The sequence below is a fragment of the Rhinolophus sinicus genome, chromosome 8 (assembly GCF_057876585.1).
Source record: "Rhinolophus sinicus isolate RSI-liver-muscle chromosome 8, RSI-T2T, whole genome shotgun sequence".
Lineage (NCBI taxonomy): Eukaryota > Metazoa > Chordata > Mammalia > Chiroptera > Rhinolophidae > Rhinolophus > Rhinolophus sinicus.
In genome coordinates, this window is record NC_142508.1 from 12657092 (window position 1) to 12672080 (window position 14989).

Here is a 14989-nt window from a genome sequence, read left to right on the forward strand (position 1 = left end):
TTAAGTCAGTACACAACTATCTAGTAATATGGCTGAATCCTTCAGGGTTTCTCTTCCCCTCCCCCCAAATGAGATCTTTGATTTGTTACGTGTGTCCCTCCTTTGCAGTTCTTTGAAACTCAAAGCCTAGATAGAGGTGATGTGATCTGACAAAGAAAGAACACAGCTGTGGCATCAGGGAGCGCTGCTAGAGGTTAGCAGATTATTTAAGTCTCATCTGTAAAATGACTTTACATGGCTGTTGCAGAAATGGGAGGTATTGTGTGAAAGTGCTTAGTGCAGTACTGGGCACACAGTAATGGAAGTTATTATTCAAGGCAGAATATCTAGTCTAGCCTTCACAGTAATGCCTTCAGGGCAGAGACAAAAATTAACATTTTGGTACTAACATAAACTAATTACTCTGAAAACGGAACACTGGAACTGTTGAAGTGATGCAATATAGAAGAGAGAGAAATGTATATTTAAAGAATTTATTCAGTTATAATGCATATAGTTTTTAAGACTCAAATAATTCTCCAAAGTTTGTTGCGAAAAACAAGCCGTCTCACACTCTGCCTTTCTTCTTCTGCAGAGACAAGCACTTTCACCTGTTTCACCTGCTATTTTAGGTATTTGCCTCAGTTCTCTAAGTAACATGCTTATATCGGTACTTCTTGATTTTTCAGTTTCGGGCATAATCTACTGACTCTGAATTATAGAAGATGAAGATTTAGCTTTCCTCTTCCTGACTCCACATTCCACAAGTGGAAGTCCTAACTCCCTCCTCTTTCCCAACTGGTTATAATTTTGGATAAATCAGTATGCAGTGTCTATAATATTATAACTATGTAAATACCATATACAGTAGTTGAACCATGTAAAATTATTTTTATTTCCTGCATAACTTTTTGTCTCCCCTGGATAACTGCCTTGATCTGTCAGTCTGCCTGGTGTTCTACGTACTTAACACTAATCCAGGGGAGACAAAAAGTTATGCAGGAAATATACTTACGGTGGCCAAAACATGGAAACAACCAAAATGTCCTTCGATAGATGAATGGATAAAGAAGTTGTGGTATATATACACAACGGAATACTATTCGGTGGTAAGAAAAGATGAAATAGGACCATTTGTGACAACATGGATGGATCTTGAGAATATAATGCTAAGTGAAATAAGTCAGACAAAAAGCAGAGAACCATATGATTTCACTGCTATGTGGTATATGAACCAAAAACAACAAAAGAACAAGACAAACAAATGAGAAACAAAAACTCATAGACACAGACAATAGTTTAGTGGTTACCAGAGGGTAAGTGAGGGTGAGGGGGGGATTCAGATGAGGGTAAAGGGGATCAAATATATGGTGATGGAAGGAGAACTGACTCTGGGTGGTGAACACACAATGGGATTTATAGATGATGTAACACAGAATTGTACACCTGAAATCCATGTAACTTTACTAACAATTGTCACCCCCATAAACTTTTAAAAAAATTACTTTCTTAAATTTATTTATTATTATTAAATTGAAATTACTTTTAAAGAGAGGAAAAAAATGGCTGTCCTACAGTGGGTGTAGATATTCAGTGTTGGCTGCTTTGAAATCTGAACTGAACCTGAATGTGACTCTGGATCCCTGTGGCCACAGGGCACAGCTCTGCTCCTTTCTTTGGGAGGGGGACGTGGCCATCATCTGTGTGATCTCTAAAGAGAGAAGGAAAACTTACAACCTGCAGCAAAGGTTCAGTCAGAGATTTTAAGGGCTTCCTTTATCATTTACAGCCTGTTTCATTCATGTGTGTTACTTTTCAAGCATCTTTTTTTCCCCCTGGTCCTTCAGTTCCTATATTTTATCTCCCGTCTTCTTGGGAAAGCAGGTTTAGGCTTTCCTGTAGATGAGTAGTTTCACCCAAAGCAACCATTTATTTCCCTCTAAAGTTGTCCTACTTTTTTTTTTCCCAAGATGCCTTTGGCATTAGTTAGTTGGGATTGGAAGGATGCTGACCCATCTTTAACTAATCATGTCTGTCTTTGAAGACGATCCATTAACACACCATGACAGGGCAGTTTAGGGAGCTCGCTTTTCTATCCTCTTTTGCGAGGTCTACTGCGTCCTCAAGTGAAGAGGCGGACCTGTTCACCGTTCTATTAGGTGCTGCCAAACATGGAGTTTGTACCTTCAGACGACTGGCCTCTATGACAGGCGACTTGAGGGCTTCCTAAGCTTGTGTAAACTCTCTCATGTTTTCACTGACATAACAATAGTCTTCAACCAGGGCAGGCAAACATGTGTCTCTGAACTTTGGATTTCTTCCAAAATGACTTATTCATACAACACCAAAATTCAGAGATTTTTTTTTTTTCCATCTTGACAAAAGTTAAATATAAATACCTAAATGATTTCAAATTTTCTAGTATGTTGTCTCTGGATTTTCTTTTTATATCTCTGAAAGGTGCTGCCATTGAAGGTGAGGGATTTAGAATTTGTAGTTTAGTATATGCAAATTCATATATAGGGGGAGAAATAGAGACGGATGGGGAAGGCTTCTCTTTTTCTTTTTAATATGTAAATAAGTACATGTCGTCTTTTATCTACAGTTTTCAGAGCAGCATAAAGGTAGATTATTTCTGCCTTTAGAACTTCGAATGGAAGGGGGATTGTCCATCATTCCTATCTGGTTGCTCATCCTTATTTTTAGTTAGAGGGGAAGGCTGTCTGCGTAGAGCTTTGCTGGTTGGATTCTTTGGCTTGAAGACTCTTGCCTTTAATAATATTCACATCCTTCTCAAAACATGAGGAGGCAGTTTCCCATTTGCTGCCGTCAGCTTTCATGTCTTTAGTCTTTAAGGCTTTGATTTGAGAACAGTTTTTCCTCTTCTTGTGTCCTTTGGGCAGTGACAAACTTTCAAATGACCTCTGGGACATAGACTTGCACCATTCTGAAGAGCTTACCATTAGATTCCTTTGGCTTGTAAGAGGGGGATGTGTGGGTGGTGCCCAAGATGTCCTGTATGTCTTTATGTTTCCATAAGTAGCTGGATGTAGTCTAGGAAAGAAAGAAAAATGTGTGAGTTTTTGCCCAGCATGTGCCCTAGGTATCTAGAATCCTTAGGTATTTGTCATAGTATAAGTCTAGTTTTTTCCTTTGAGTTCATCCTCCCTTAAGACTTTTACCCTTATTTCTATGAGAATGATCCAAGTCTGCATCTCCAGTCATGATTTTTCAGCATCACTCCGATTCTGTATTTCTAAATGCCTGGAGAACATGTTTATTTGGGTACCTGCCCTGGCCCCAGGCTTCCTGATATAATGGTTACTTGCTGCTCCTTATATATCTAGTGGAAGTAACTGTTCTCTAAAATTTCACTTTGTTATTTAAATAAACAAATTTAAATACATTGTTTATTTTATTAGAATGAACTCAGTCCAAATACTGTTAAGTTTGTTTTTTTATAGTCAGTAAAAAGATCAACATAAACCCAAGAGAGGGAAGATTTCCTCATGAGACGGAAGTTTTGTAAAATTATTAATTGGAGCCACTTAAAGTCTCTGAGTCAGAATTCAATTTTTTTAACCACAAAATCTCAACTGTATTTTTAATTTTGAGATAACTGTAGACTCATCTGTGGTTGGAAGAAATAATACGGAAAGATCCCATGGAGACTTCCGCCAGTTTCCCCCAAATGTAGTATCTTGCAAAACGATAGTTGCAAGTAGACTAACATAATCAGGATATTGCCATTGATTTGTCAGGGTACAGAACAGTTCCCTCATGTTTCCCTTTTAACAAAATACCTACTTTCCTCCTTGCCCGTGCCCTCCTTAACTCCTGGCAATCATTAATCTGTTGTCTGAATTATGCAGTTTCATCATTTCAAGAACGTTATATAAATGGAATCATACTGTATGCCACCTCTTGGGATTGGCTTTTTTCACCCAGCATAATTCTCTGAAGAGGGATCCAGGTTGTTTCGTGTATCCGTAGTTTACTCCTTATTATTGCTGAGTAGCCGTTCAGGGCATGGATGTACCACAGTTTGCTTTCATCATGCATCCATTGAAGAACATGTGGATTGTTTCCCGTTCATGGCTGTTACAAATAAAGCTGCTATAACCATTTGCGTACTGGTTTTTGTGTGAACATAAGCCTTCATCTCTCTGGGATTAATGCCCAGGAGAGCAATTGCAGGGCCATTTGGTAGTTATATGTGTGTGTGTTTTTTAAGACACTGTGAAACTGTTTTCTAGAGTGAGTGTACAATTTTACATTCCCCCAAACAATATACGAGTGATCCGATTTCTTTGTATCTTCATCAGTAGTGTTACCACTATGTTTCATTTTAGCATTCTGATAGGTGTGTAGTTATCTCATTGTGGTTTTAATCTGCATTTTGATAATGGCCAGTCATGTGGAACATCTTTTTGGGTGGTTATTCCATTTGGTGAAATGTCTATTCATGTCTTTTGCCCATTTTCTAAATGAAATATTTCTTTTCTTATTGTTAAATTTTGAGACCTCTTTAATCTAGATACTAGTCTCTTGTTTATGTGGTTTGTGAATACTTTCTCCTATTTTATAGCTTGTCTCCTTATCTTCTTAACAGGGCCTTTTGAAGAGCAAACACTGTTCTTTTGATGAAGTCCAATTTATCAATTTTTATTTATGGATTATGCTTTTGGTGTAAAGTATAACATTTTTGCCCACTCTAGATCATCAAGATTTTCTATTTTTTTCTAAAAGTTTTATAGATTTGTATTGTGCAGTTAAAGTCCATGATACATTTTGAGGTGTTTCTTTTTTTTTCTGTATTAAGATATAAATTTAGGTCAAGTTTCATTGTTTTGGCCTATGGATGTCTAACTGTTCCAGCAACATTGGTTAAAAATACTCTCTTTCCTCCACTAAGTTGCTTTTGTACTTTTGTCAAAATTAGTAAAGCATATTTGGATGGGTCTGTTTCTGGGTTTTCTATTTGGTTCCATTGATAATATGTCTGTTCCTCCTCCACTACTACAGTCTGTTGATTACAATAGCGATATAAAAGGTCTTAAAATTAGACAGAGTGATTCTTTTCTACTTTATCCTTCTTTTTCAAAATTGTTTTTTTTTCCCCTTTGGTTCTTATAAACGATAGTGAAATGAATATTGCTATAGAAATCTTTAGCCCTCATCTAGGTTTTTTTTTTCACCCCCCCCCCCAGGATCAATTTTTAAAAGTGGCATTTCTTGTGAAAATGAATGTAGATATTAAGGATTTTAAATTTATGGGCCTGCCTGGTGGCTCAGTGGTTGGAGCTCTGAGCTCCTAATGCCGAAGGCTGCCGGTTCGATTCCCATATGGGCCAGTGGGCTCTCAACCACAAGGTTGCCGGTTCGATTCCTCGACTCCTGCAAGGGATGGTGGGATGTGCCCCCTGAACGGCGACTGGACTTGGAGCTGAGCTGCGTCCTCCACAACTATAATTGAAAGGACAACAACTTGACTTGGAAGAAGTCCTAGAAGTACACACTGTTCCCCAATAAAGTCCTGTTCCCCTTCCCCAATTAAAACTCTTAAAAAAAAATTTATATTGCTGGACCCTCTTCCGGAAACTCTGTACCAGTTTATATTCCAACAATTAGTGAATGAATTCTTCACTGAAAGGCAGAAATGGATAGTATTTCATTATTGTTTTAATTGAGATTTAAGTGAGATTGAACATTTAAAAATGTTCATTGGCCATGTTTGTGTGTGCGTGTGTGTGAATTTCAGGTTCACAGCCTTTGCCCATTTTCCTACTATTATAATTGTCATAATTTTGTCATTCCTTTGTAGGCTATCTTGGAATACTAAGTATGTTGGTCCTCTGTTTTTCATTTATATTATAAAGAAAAACGTGATGAAGCATAGTGATGAAGGACTCTGGAGTTAGAACGTGCAGTTGCTGTTGAATCCAATTCTGTTGCCTACTGGCTGCGTGGCCTTGGACAAATTAATAACCTCTTTGTACCTGAATTTCCTCAAGTGTAGAACGTAAAATATGTGTGTGTGTGTGTGTGTGTGTGTATAAACATAGGACAGTGTCTAGCACACAGACAGTACTTTGTCAAAATTTGTTGATAATATTAGCATTATATTTATTATTATCTGCTTGTCATTGTGTTACTTTTATTTATATGGGCTTCCTTTTGGCCTTAGCATTGGTTCTATTTTTTTTTTTTTTAATCTTTAAAAGAAATCTGGTCTCATCCTTTCTGCTTTCCTCTGAGTATCAATAATAAGCTGAAGTAACTCAAGAAATAATTATTTCTAATTCTGGTTGCCCTCTTGGATTATCAGGTTTAAACACATCTAAGAAATTTCAAGTCAGGCGATGGTCATAGTTTATTAATGCATACTTTATTCATAGATTCAAATTAATGAGTAGTTTCATGCAAATAAACAACCCGATGAGGCCTAATGACCTACTCCTTCACATTTCCAACGTTTTCTTATGGCTTTGGGACTTTGTCCCTTGGTCAAATGTGGTATAGCGGCTACCATTTTTAAGAACCTGTGTGTTTCTTAGGATAATGAGTTAATAATCCTTGCTTCCTTAAAAAAAGAATGTATTACATAGCTAAGAAGGACAAAATTGTATTGACTTACTGATGCTGGATTTGGAAGTTGGTTCTTGGATTGAATATCTGTTTTATCTGATTGGTTGGCATGTTTTTAGTACTTTCCATGATAGGGAGGACATACTGCAATATTTCTTCAGTTTGCGCCCTTCTTTTATCCCTGTAGATTCTTTTCTCATCATCTGTCCAATTCACACCAGTCTTCTTCCTTTGGAAAGATGTACATTCTTTCATTTTGCTTTTTAGGTTGTGATGCAGATCTGGGGGGCAACCACAAAAATATGTACAGATACATGGACTGACTTGATTCAACAATTACTTATTGAGCATTACGTGCCAAGGATTCTATCTAAAATTTCTTACTTCTCTCAAGCTTATGCTTTAATTACAGGGGCAGCAAATAAACAAGTAAAATATAATAATATGTTAGATAATGATAAAGTTGATGGGATGAAATAAAACTGGGGAGGGGAATAGAAAATTCCTGGGGGAAAGGTTGATTTCCATTTTTAAAAAGGTGTTCAGAGAAGGCCTTCCCTGTGAAGCTCATATGTCAAAGGAGTTAGGGAGCAAGCCAAGCAGCTCCAGAGGAAAGAGTATCTTGGCAAGGGGAAGAGTAAGTGCCAAGGCCCTACGCTAGGAGCATGGTAGTGTGTGCAAGGAATATCAAGATGGCACAATGGCTAAAGGAAAATGAACCAAGAGGAAAGAGGTAAGAACTCAGCCAGGTAACTTGGATTTAGTTTACATAGGGCCTCACAGGCCATTGTGAGGACTTTGATTGTTACTGAGTGTGAAATGGGGCGTAACTGGAAGCCTTTGAGCAGAGGAGTGTCACGTAGGAAATTTACTAGGATCATGCTGGTTGCTGAGTTGAGAACAGAGTGAATAGTGGCAAGTCTGGACAAGCAGAGAGATCTTTTGGAAGGCCACTGAAATAATCCAGGGGATAGGATGAGAGCTTGGACCAGGGTGGTGGCAGAGGCCAGAAGGGTGAGAAGTGTATGTGGGGGACAGGGATACTGGATATATTTTGGGATTTTTCTAATGAATTAGATGTGGGGTGAGAGAAGAAGAGAAGAGTTTGTGGTGGCTCCAAAGCTTCTGATTTGAGAAAATAGAAGGATGGAGATATGAGGAAAACTATGGGAAGAGCATATCAGAAAGTCCTTTATTAGATGATATGAAGGAAGTATTATTTATTTTGTTACTTGTGATAATAAAAGTATAACATTAAAAAAGTGTTTATCAAACTGCTGTAAAAATAAAGTCTATTTAAAAAGCATTTATTCCATTCCACATCCACTAGGATGGCTACTATCAAAAAAATAGACAATAACAAGCGTTGAGAAGGATGTGGAGAAATTAGAACCCTTGTGCACTGTTGGTGGGAATGTAAAATGGTGTAGCTGCTGTGGAAAATGGCCATTTTTCAATTGGGAATATATGGTGATGGAAGGAGAACTGACTCTGGGTGGTGAACACACAATGGGATTTATAATTGTACACCTGAAATCTATGTAATTTTACTAACAATTGTCGCCCCAATAAATTTAATTAAAAAAAAAAAAACTGAAAGTAACAAAGGAACAAGACAAAGAAACAAAGACTCATAGACACAGGCAACAGTTTAGTAGTTACCAGAGGGTAAGGGGGTATGGGGGTAGTGGAAGAAAGTAAAAAGGATCAAATATATAGTGATAGAAGGAGAACTAACTCTGGGTGGTGAACACACAATGTGATATATAGATGATGCATTAAAGAATTGTACACTTGAGACCTATGTAATTTTACTAACCATTGCCACTTCAATAAATTTAATTAAAAAAAAAAAAGAAGAAGAAAATGGCATGGTGTTTCCTCAAAAAATTGAAACTAGAACTACCATACGATCCAGCAATTCTACTTCTGGGTATATGCTCCAAAGAATTGAAAGCAGGGTCTCAAAGGGTTATTTGTGCATACCTGTTCATAACAGCATTGCTCACTACAGTCAAAAGGTAGAAGAAACTCAAGTGCCCACTGATGAATACACGGATAAACAAAATGTGGTATACACCTATAATGGAATGCCATTCAGCCTTAAAAAGCAAAAAAACTGTGCTGCATTATAGATGAATCTTGAGGATATTATGCTACGTAAAATCAGTAACAAAAAGACACATACTGTACTTCTCTCCCGAATATTTGATTCCACTAGTAAGAGCTTCCTAGAATAGTCAAAGTTCTGGGAAATGGAAACAGAAAGTAGGCTAGTTGCCAAGGGCTGTGGGAAGGCAAGAAAGGGGCATTAATGTTTGGGTATGGAGTTTCAGTGTTGCAAAATGAAGCGTTCTGTGTATGTGTACACAACAACATAAATGTACTTAACGCTGCTGAACTTTATACTTAAAAATAGTTAAGATGGTAAATTTTATGTGACGTGCATTTTAACACAATGTAAAAAATCAGTACACATAGGAAAAGGGAAAAAAATAACCTCGAGTAAAGCCTGGAGGACGACTAACAGACATTTTAAAGGATGTGGCAGGAGTACTTCTAATTATAATGCCTACGTTGGTAAGTGGACAGCGTAAGAAAAAGCAGAATACGCTTAGAATAGAAGCAAGAACTACACTGTGCTTTGAAAAAAATGTGTATCTAATTAGAGCTATCCACAATTTGATACGATTTGCTGAATTTGCTTTAAATACTTTAGCCAAAAAAAGTGGTGGGAATATAGATGAAACAAGAAGAGCAGGATGCTGATAAATATTAATGGTGGGTGATGGGCACCTGTGGATTCATTCTGCTATTTTCTCTACTGTTGTTTATGTTTGAAATTTCTTCCACACAGCTTTTTTTTTTTTTTTCCAAATTTCTTTATTTGTTTTTTAATTAGTTTCAGGTGCACAAGACAAAGCAAAACTTAGACGTTTATCATTTATATCCCTCACACTGTGTGAACCCCCCACCCCATCCACTATCCCTCTGTACGTTCCCCAAATTAATTTTCAAACCCCCATGACCATCTTGTGGTTACCGACTATTTTTCAAAACCTCTCACCTTCCCCTTATCCCCACCCCCCCCGCCCCTCTAGCAACCCTCTGTTTTTCCTCCATGTTTCCAAAACTGTCTCTGATTAGTTCACTTATTCTTTTCTTTAGATTCCGCATATAAGTGAGATCATATGGTATTTGTCTTTCTCGTTCTGACTTATTTCACTTAACATAATGTTCTCTAGGTCCATCCATGTTGTTGCAAATGGTAAGATTTCTTTCTTCTTTATGGCTGCGTAATATTCCATTGTATAAATGTACCACAGTTTCTCAACACAGCTTTTTTTATTTTTATTTATTTGTTTAAAGGAACTGGCCATTATTAAAGAGAAAGGAAACAGGAGACTTAAGTACTTACTGAACTAAGCTGGACTTGAAAGATAAGGAACGAGGTGGGGGTGATTACAGTCCTCTGGCAATGCCAGCAAATGAAAGGAACTCATCTGCAGTTTCTTGAGAAGCCACTCACAGGCCATTCAACACACATTCACTGAATGAGTATTATGTATCTGGTATTACGTTTGGTTTGGTAAGTAGGAATGAAAAATATAGTCCTCGTCTTTAATAGGCTAACAGTTAGGACTAGAGAGAAACGTAAAGCATCACTGAGAATAGAAGGATGGAGACATGAGGAAAACTATGGAAAGAGCATATCAGAAAGTCCTTTATTAGATGATATGAAGGAAGCATTATTTATTTAGTTAATTGTGATAATAAAAGTATAACATTAAAAAAGTGCTTATCAGGGGCCGGCCAGGTGGCTCAGGCGGTTGGAGCTCCATGCTCCTAACTCCGAAGGCTGCTGGTTCGATTCCCACATGGGCCAGTGGGCTCTCAACCACAAGGTTGCCTGTTCAATTCCTCGAGTCCCGCAAGGGATGGTGGGCAGCGCCGCCTGCAACTAAGATGGAACATGGCACCTTGAGACGAGCTGCCGTTGAGCTCCCGGATGGCTCTGTTGGTTGGAGTGTGTCCTCTCAACCACAAAGGTTGCCAGTTCGACTCCCGCAAGGGATGGTGGGCTATGCCCCTGCAACTAGAAAATGGCAACTGGACCTGGAGCTCAGCTGCGCCCTCCACAACTAAGACTAAAAAGACAACAACTTGAAGCTGAACGCACCCTCCACAACTAAGATTGAAAGGACAACAACTTGACTTGGAAAAAAAAAAGGCCTGGAAGTACACACTGTTCCCCAATAAAGTCCTGTTCCCCTTCCCCAATTAAAAAAAAAAAAAGAAAGAAAACTATAGGCCGATATCCCTAATGAACATACATGCAAAAATACTCAACAAAATATTAGCAAACTGAATTCAGCAATAAAAAAAAAAAAGTGCTTATCAAACTGCTCTAAAAATAAAGTCTATTTAAAAAGTATTTATTCCATTCCATATCCACTAGGATGGCTACTATAAAAAAAATAGACAATAACAAGCGTTGAGAAGGATGTGGAGAAATTAGAACCCTTGTGCACTGTTGGTGGGAATGTAAAATGGTGTAGCTGCTGTGGAAAACAGCATGATGGTTCCTTAAAAAATTGAAGCTAGAACTACCGTATGATCCAGCAATTCTACTTCTGGGTATATGCCCCCAAAGAATTGAAAGCAGAGTCTCAAAGGGTTATTTGTGCGTACCTGTTCATAACAGCATTGCTCACTACAGCCAAAAGGTAGAAGAAACTCAAGTGCTCACTGACGAATACATGGATAAACAAAAGGAGGCGGAAGGGGGGTCTCAATCCATACTTAGGGATGGATAAGGAAATCTCCCTAATTCCTCATTAATCTGAGTCTTGATGAGTAAGTACAAATCATTTAAGTAAAAAAAAAAAAAAAGGTCATAGTCTAGGTAGTGGAAGTAACATGGCACATTCAGGAAATCACAAGTATGGTTCAGAATGACTAGAATATCAGGTGGGAGTGAAAAAGGGGTTCAAACCTAGAGGCCATGTTTGTAACAATAATGCTTTCGAGAAATTTTCTGAGCTAGGAATGATTTGTGATGGGTAGATGCTTACTGATTTTTCCATTGAATTGTTAGGGAGCCATTGAAGATTTTGCGCAAGGAAGTGATATAATCAGATCTGTAATTTTTTTGTTGAAAGATTACTCTGGCAGCCAGGAGAATGAGAGACTAAAGAAAAGTGGGACTTCGGGCAGGGAGACAAGTTAGGAGGCTAATGCAGTAATTCAAGGGAGGCAGAGAGTCTGAACAAAAGGAACAGCAGTAAAATGAAGAGAAACAGTCAAGAGAATCTTCGGGAGTAGAGCTTCTCGTTGGATACGAAGAATAGAGACGTAGAAGACGAGGCGGTGCCTTGGGCTCTTACTTGGATGAGTGGTTGATGGCAAGTATTACTGAATGAGGCATGGAATACAGGGGTGGGTGCCATGACGTACTTCTGGGTGTGGTGCCTGGCTGAACACGAGACTGGAGACTGCAAGAGTACTGTGTTTCAAAATACAGTTTAATTAGATTTGTACCTCTGTCGTTCTACACTACTCCCCCCTTATCCACAGGTAATTCCAAGACCTCTGAGTGGATGCCTGAAACCATAGATAGTACCACGCTCTGTGTATATGATGTTTTTTCCTACGCATATATACCTATGATAAAGTTTAATTTATACATTAGGTATAATAAAAGATTAACAATAACTAATAATAAATTAGAACAGTTATAACAAATACTATAATAAAAGTTAAGTGAATGTGGTCTCTCTCTCTCTCTCTCTCTGATAACTGATCTGATAACTGAGATGGCTACTAAGTGACTAACAGGAGGTAAGTGTGTCCAGCATGGAGACCCTGGACAAAGGGATGATTCATGCCCTGGGCAGGACAGAGAGGGACAGTGTGAGATTTCATCATGCAACTCAGAATGGTGCATAATTTAAATCTTATGAATTGTTTATTTCTGGAATTTTCCATTTCGTGTTTTAGGACTACAGTTGACGGTGGGTAACGGAAACTGGAAAATGAAACCATGAATATGGGGCGGGGGTACTGTAGTGACATTTGTCTGATCAAGATCCCCAATAAAAACCTCCATGTTGTACAATCCAATAGCAAATCCATCTCACTTGATGTATCAGGAGCATTAGACTTAGATGATTATTTCTTCCTCTTTGATAACAGTATCTCATTAGTTTCCAGGACAACATATTCTCTTGGTTTTCCTCCTACCCTATCGGATGCTCCTCAGTCTTTTGCTGGTTCTTAGTCTTTTCCTGATCCATCAGTGGAGTTCCCAAGGACTTGCTCCTTAACCCTCTTCTACATCTACACTACACCACTTAGGAACCTCATCCCGCCTCATGCCTTAAAACACTATCTTTATGCTGAAAATCCCCAAATGTATCTCCAGCCCAGTCTCTTCCCTGAACTCCGGAATTACATACCCAACTGCTGGTCAATGCCTCCACTTCAATGCCTAAAAGGCATTTCAGAAGCAATGTCTCTAAACTGAATTGCTCCTCTACCCTCAGTCTTTGCCATCTCAGCAGAAGATAACTGAGTCCAGCTAATTGCCCTGGTCCAAAACCCTGGAGTATTGACAGTGTAAACACCTGTGAGACCATCACCACAGTCAAGATCTAGAAGTGATCACCCCTAAAAGATTCCTTGTACTCCTTTAAAGTCCATTCTTCCCTTTATCACCTACTCTATCCTTTCCTACTCCAGGAAACCTTTATTTTTATTTTTTTTATCTCTATAGATTAGCTTGCAGTTCATATAACATTTTCTTTTCTGGCTTCTTTTACTCAGCACAGTGGTTTTGAGATTCATCATGTTGTGTGTATCAGTGGTTTGTTACTTTTGTTATTCTATGGTACTGGAAGGGCCTCGGTGACAAGGAGATGTTGGCAATAAAGCAGTTACGTAGATTTTTCCAAGGCTATATTAAATGGAAGTAATTTTCCTTTGTATTCAACTCATATACAGGTTAAATAACCTCTATATGAGATGAAATAAAGTAAGTATTTTTCAGTCAGGAATAAAATGGCTATTAATCATCCTTGTTTGCAAAACCAGCTCCTGTAATCCAGATTTTATAGGATTTACTAATGATGATACAGTGAAAGGCACCTTTGTTATTTATTAAAATCCTAAACAGTAAAAAAAAAAAAAAAAAAAAATCCGAAAAACCTTCTGTTGGTTCTGTTGGTATCCGTGTCTTCTCAGTCCAATTGAGAGTCCGTTTGCTCATAGCACACTTCAAGGGTGTCACTTTGAAGCAGTTTCCACGGAAATCAGTGCTCGTGGGCTGAATTATTCCCTGGATTGGTCTCTTATTGGTTTTTAAAAAATGTCTTGGTTGGTCTTTGCTAAGCTTCTGAATCACACTTCGGGAACTGAAAGAAATTAGGTACTCTGATTTCAACGTCAACAGTGAACTATTTAATCAAGAGTGATATATTACCGTATTACATTTGTCTATTATATTTGTCTATTTGTACTTCACAGTACGCCAAGTATTCTTATAGCTATTATCTTATGAGGGTTCTCACCAGTCCTGTGATGGAGGGAGGAAGGCCGATGCTTCTCCCCGTCTTACATCAGAGAGGGAATGTAAGGAATGCTAGGGGATTAGAGAGGTGAAGCTACAATCTTCGCTCTAGATCACACAGCTAATAAGAGGGAATTCACATCTTCTAACTTCAGTACTTTTTCTAGTACTTTCTCCTATCTTGATACATCATTTGATTTCTTTCCATAGATATGATAAATAACATGTTTTAAAAAATCAAGTCTTAGTTGAAATCAATTCTAGATCTAAGTACAGGTATGCCCAAGATGATTTCTTACCTGATTTTTTAAGTTTTAGGGGCAGGAGATTCTATGTATTTCAAGAGAATCCATTTTACTGTGCAGAAACCAAGTTCTTAGAAGAGAGGCCAAGGAAGGAAGAACGGGCATACCATGTTTCTCTGTTCTACAAATTCAGTCTGTTCTCAAAGATTTACCTGTTCCTTGGTTCAGACGGTTTATATTATCCCTTAGGACAGGGAAACTTGCCAAGGGAGCTAGTGATACAGTAATTAGGAGTTTTGAACTATCAAGTTCATCTATGTTATCTCTGACGTCTCTTTCTATTCCTTTTCCGGTTTTTAGGTAGTAGTACTATCCCTATATGGCCAATGCTCCGATTGCTAGTACAGATAGTAAAACATGTGTTAGGCATTCACTCTGAAGTGCTAAATAATCATCTTATGCCAGAAATATTTCTTTTTAGAAGGAGAAACTCAGGCAATGCAGTGGGAAATGTATAGAAATAAATGTCTCACTGTAGATTTTAAGGCACCCATTGAGGATAGTTGATAAATGTCTCACTGTAGATTTTAAGGCACCCATTGAGGATAGT

At 38.1% G+C, this 14989-nt stretch overlaps 1 protein-coding gene and 1 pseudogene across 3 annotated transcripts in view; both read right to left on the reverse strand.

The window, feature by feature from the left end:
- Positions 1-109: 109 nt before the first annotated feature.
- LOC148757379 (cytosolic carboxypeptidase 3-like) lies at positions 110-6897 on the reverse strand (annotated as a pseudogene). The gene is made up of 2 exons (XR_016022156.1): positions 6617-6897; positions 110-3033 (listed from the first exon to the last, which is right to left on the reverse strand). The product of XR_016022156.1 is annotated as a cytosolic carboxypeptidase 3-like (transcript).
- A 2785-nt stretch (positions 6898-9682) lies between these two features.
- The window catches only part of LOC148757380 (cytosolic carboxypeptidase 3-like), a 28644-nt gene continuing 23337 nt past the window's right edge, over positions 9683-14989 (reverse strand). Inside the window, exon 12 of one of the 2 annotated variants that reach the window (XM_019750848.3) lies at positions 9683-13979. In XM_019750848.3, the coding sequence (XP_019606407.3) occupies positions 13634-13979 (346 nt within the window). In that variant the 3' untranslated portion in view covers positions 9683-13633. The remainder of the gene's footprint in view (positions 13980-14989) is intronic. The other variant, XM_088799910.1, reaches the window with a different exon arrangement.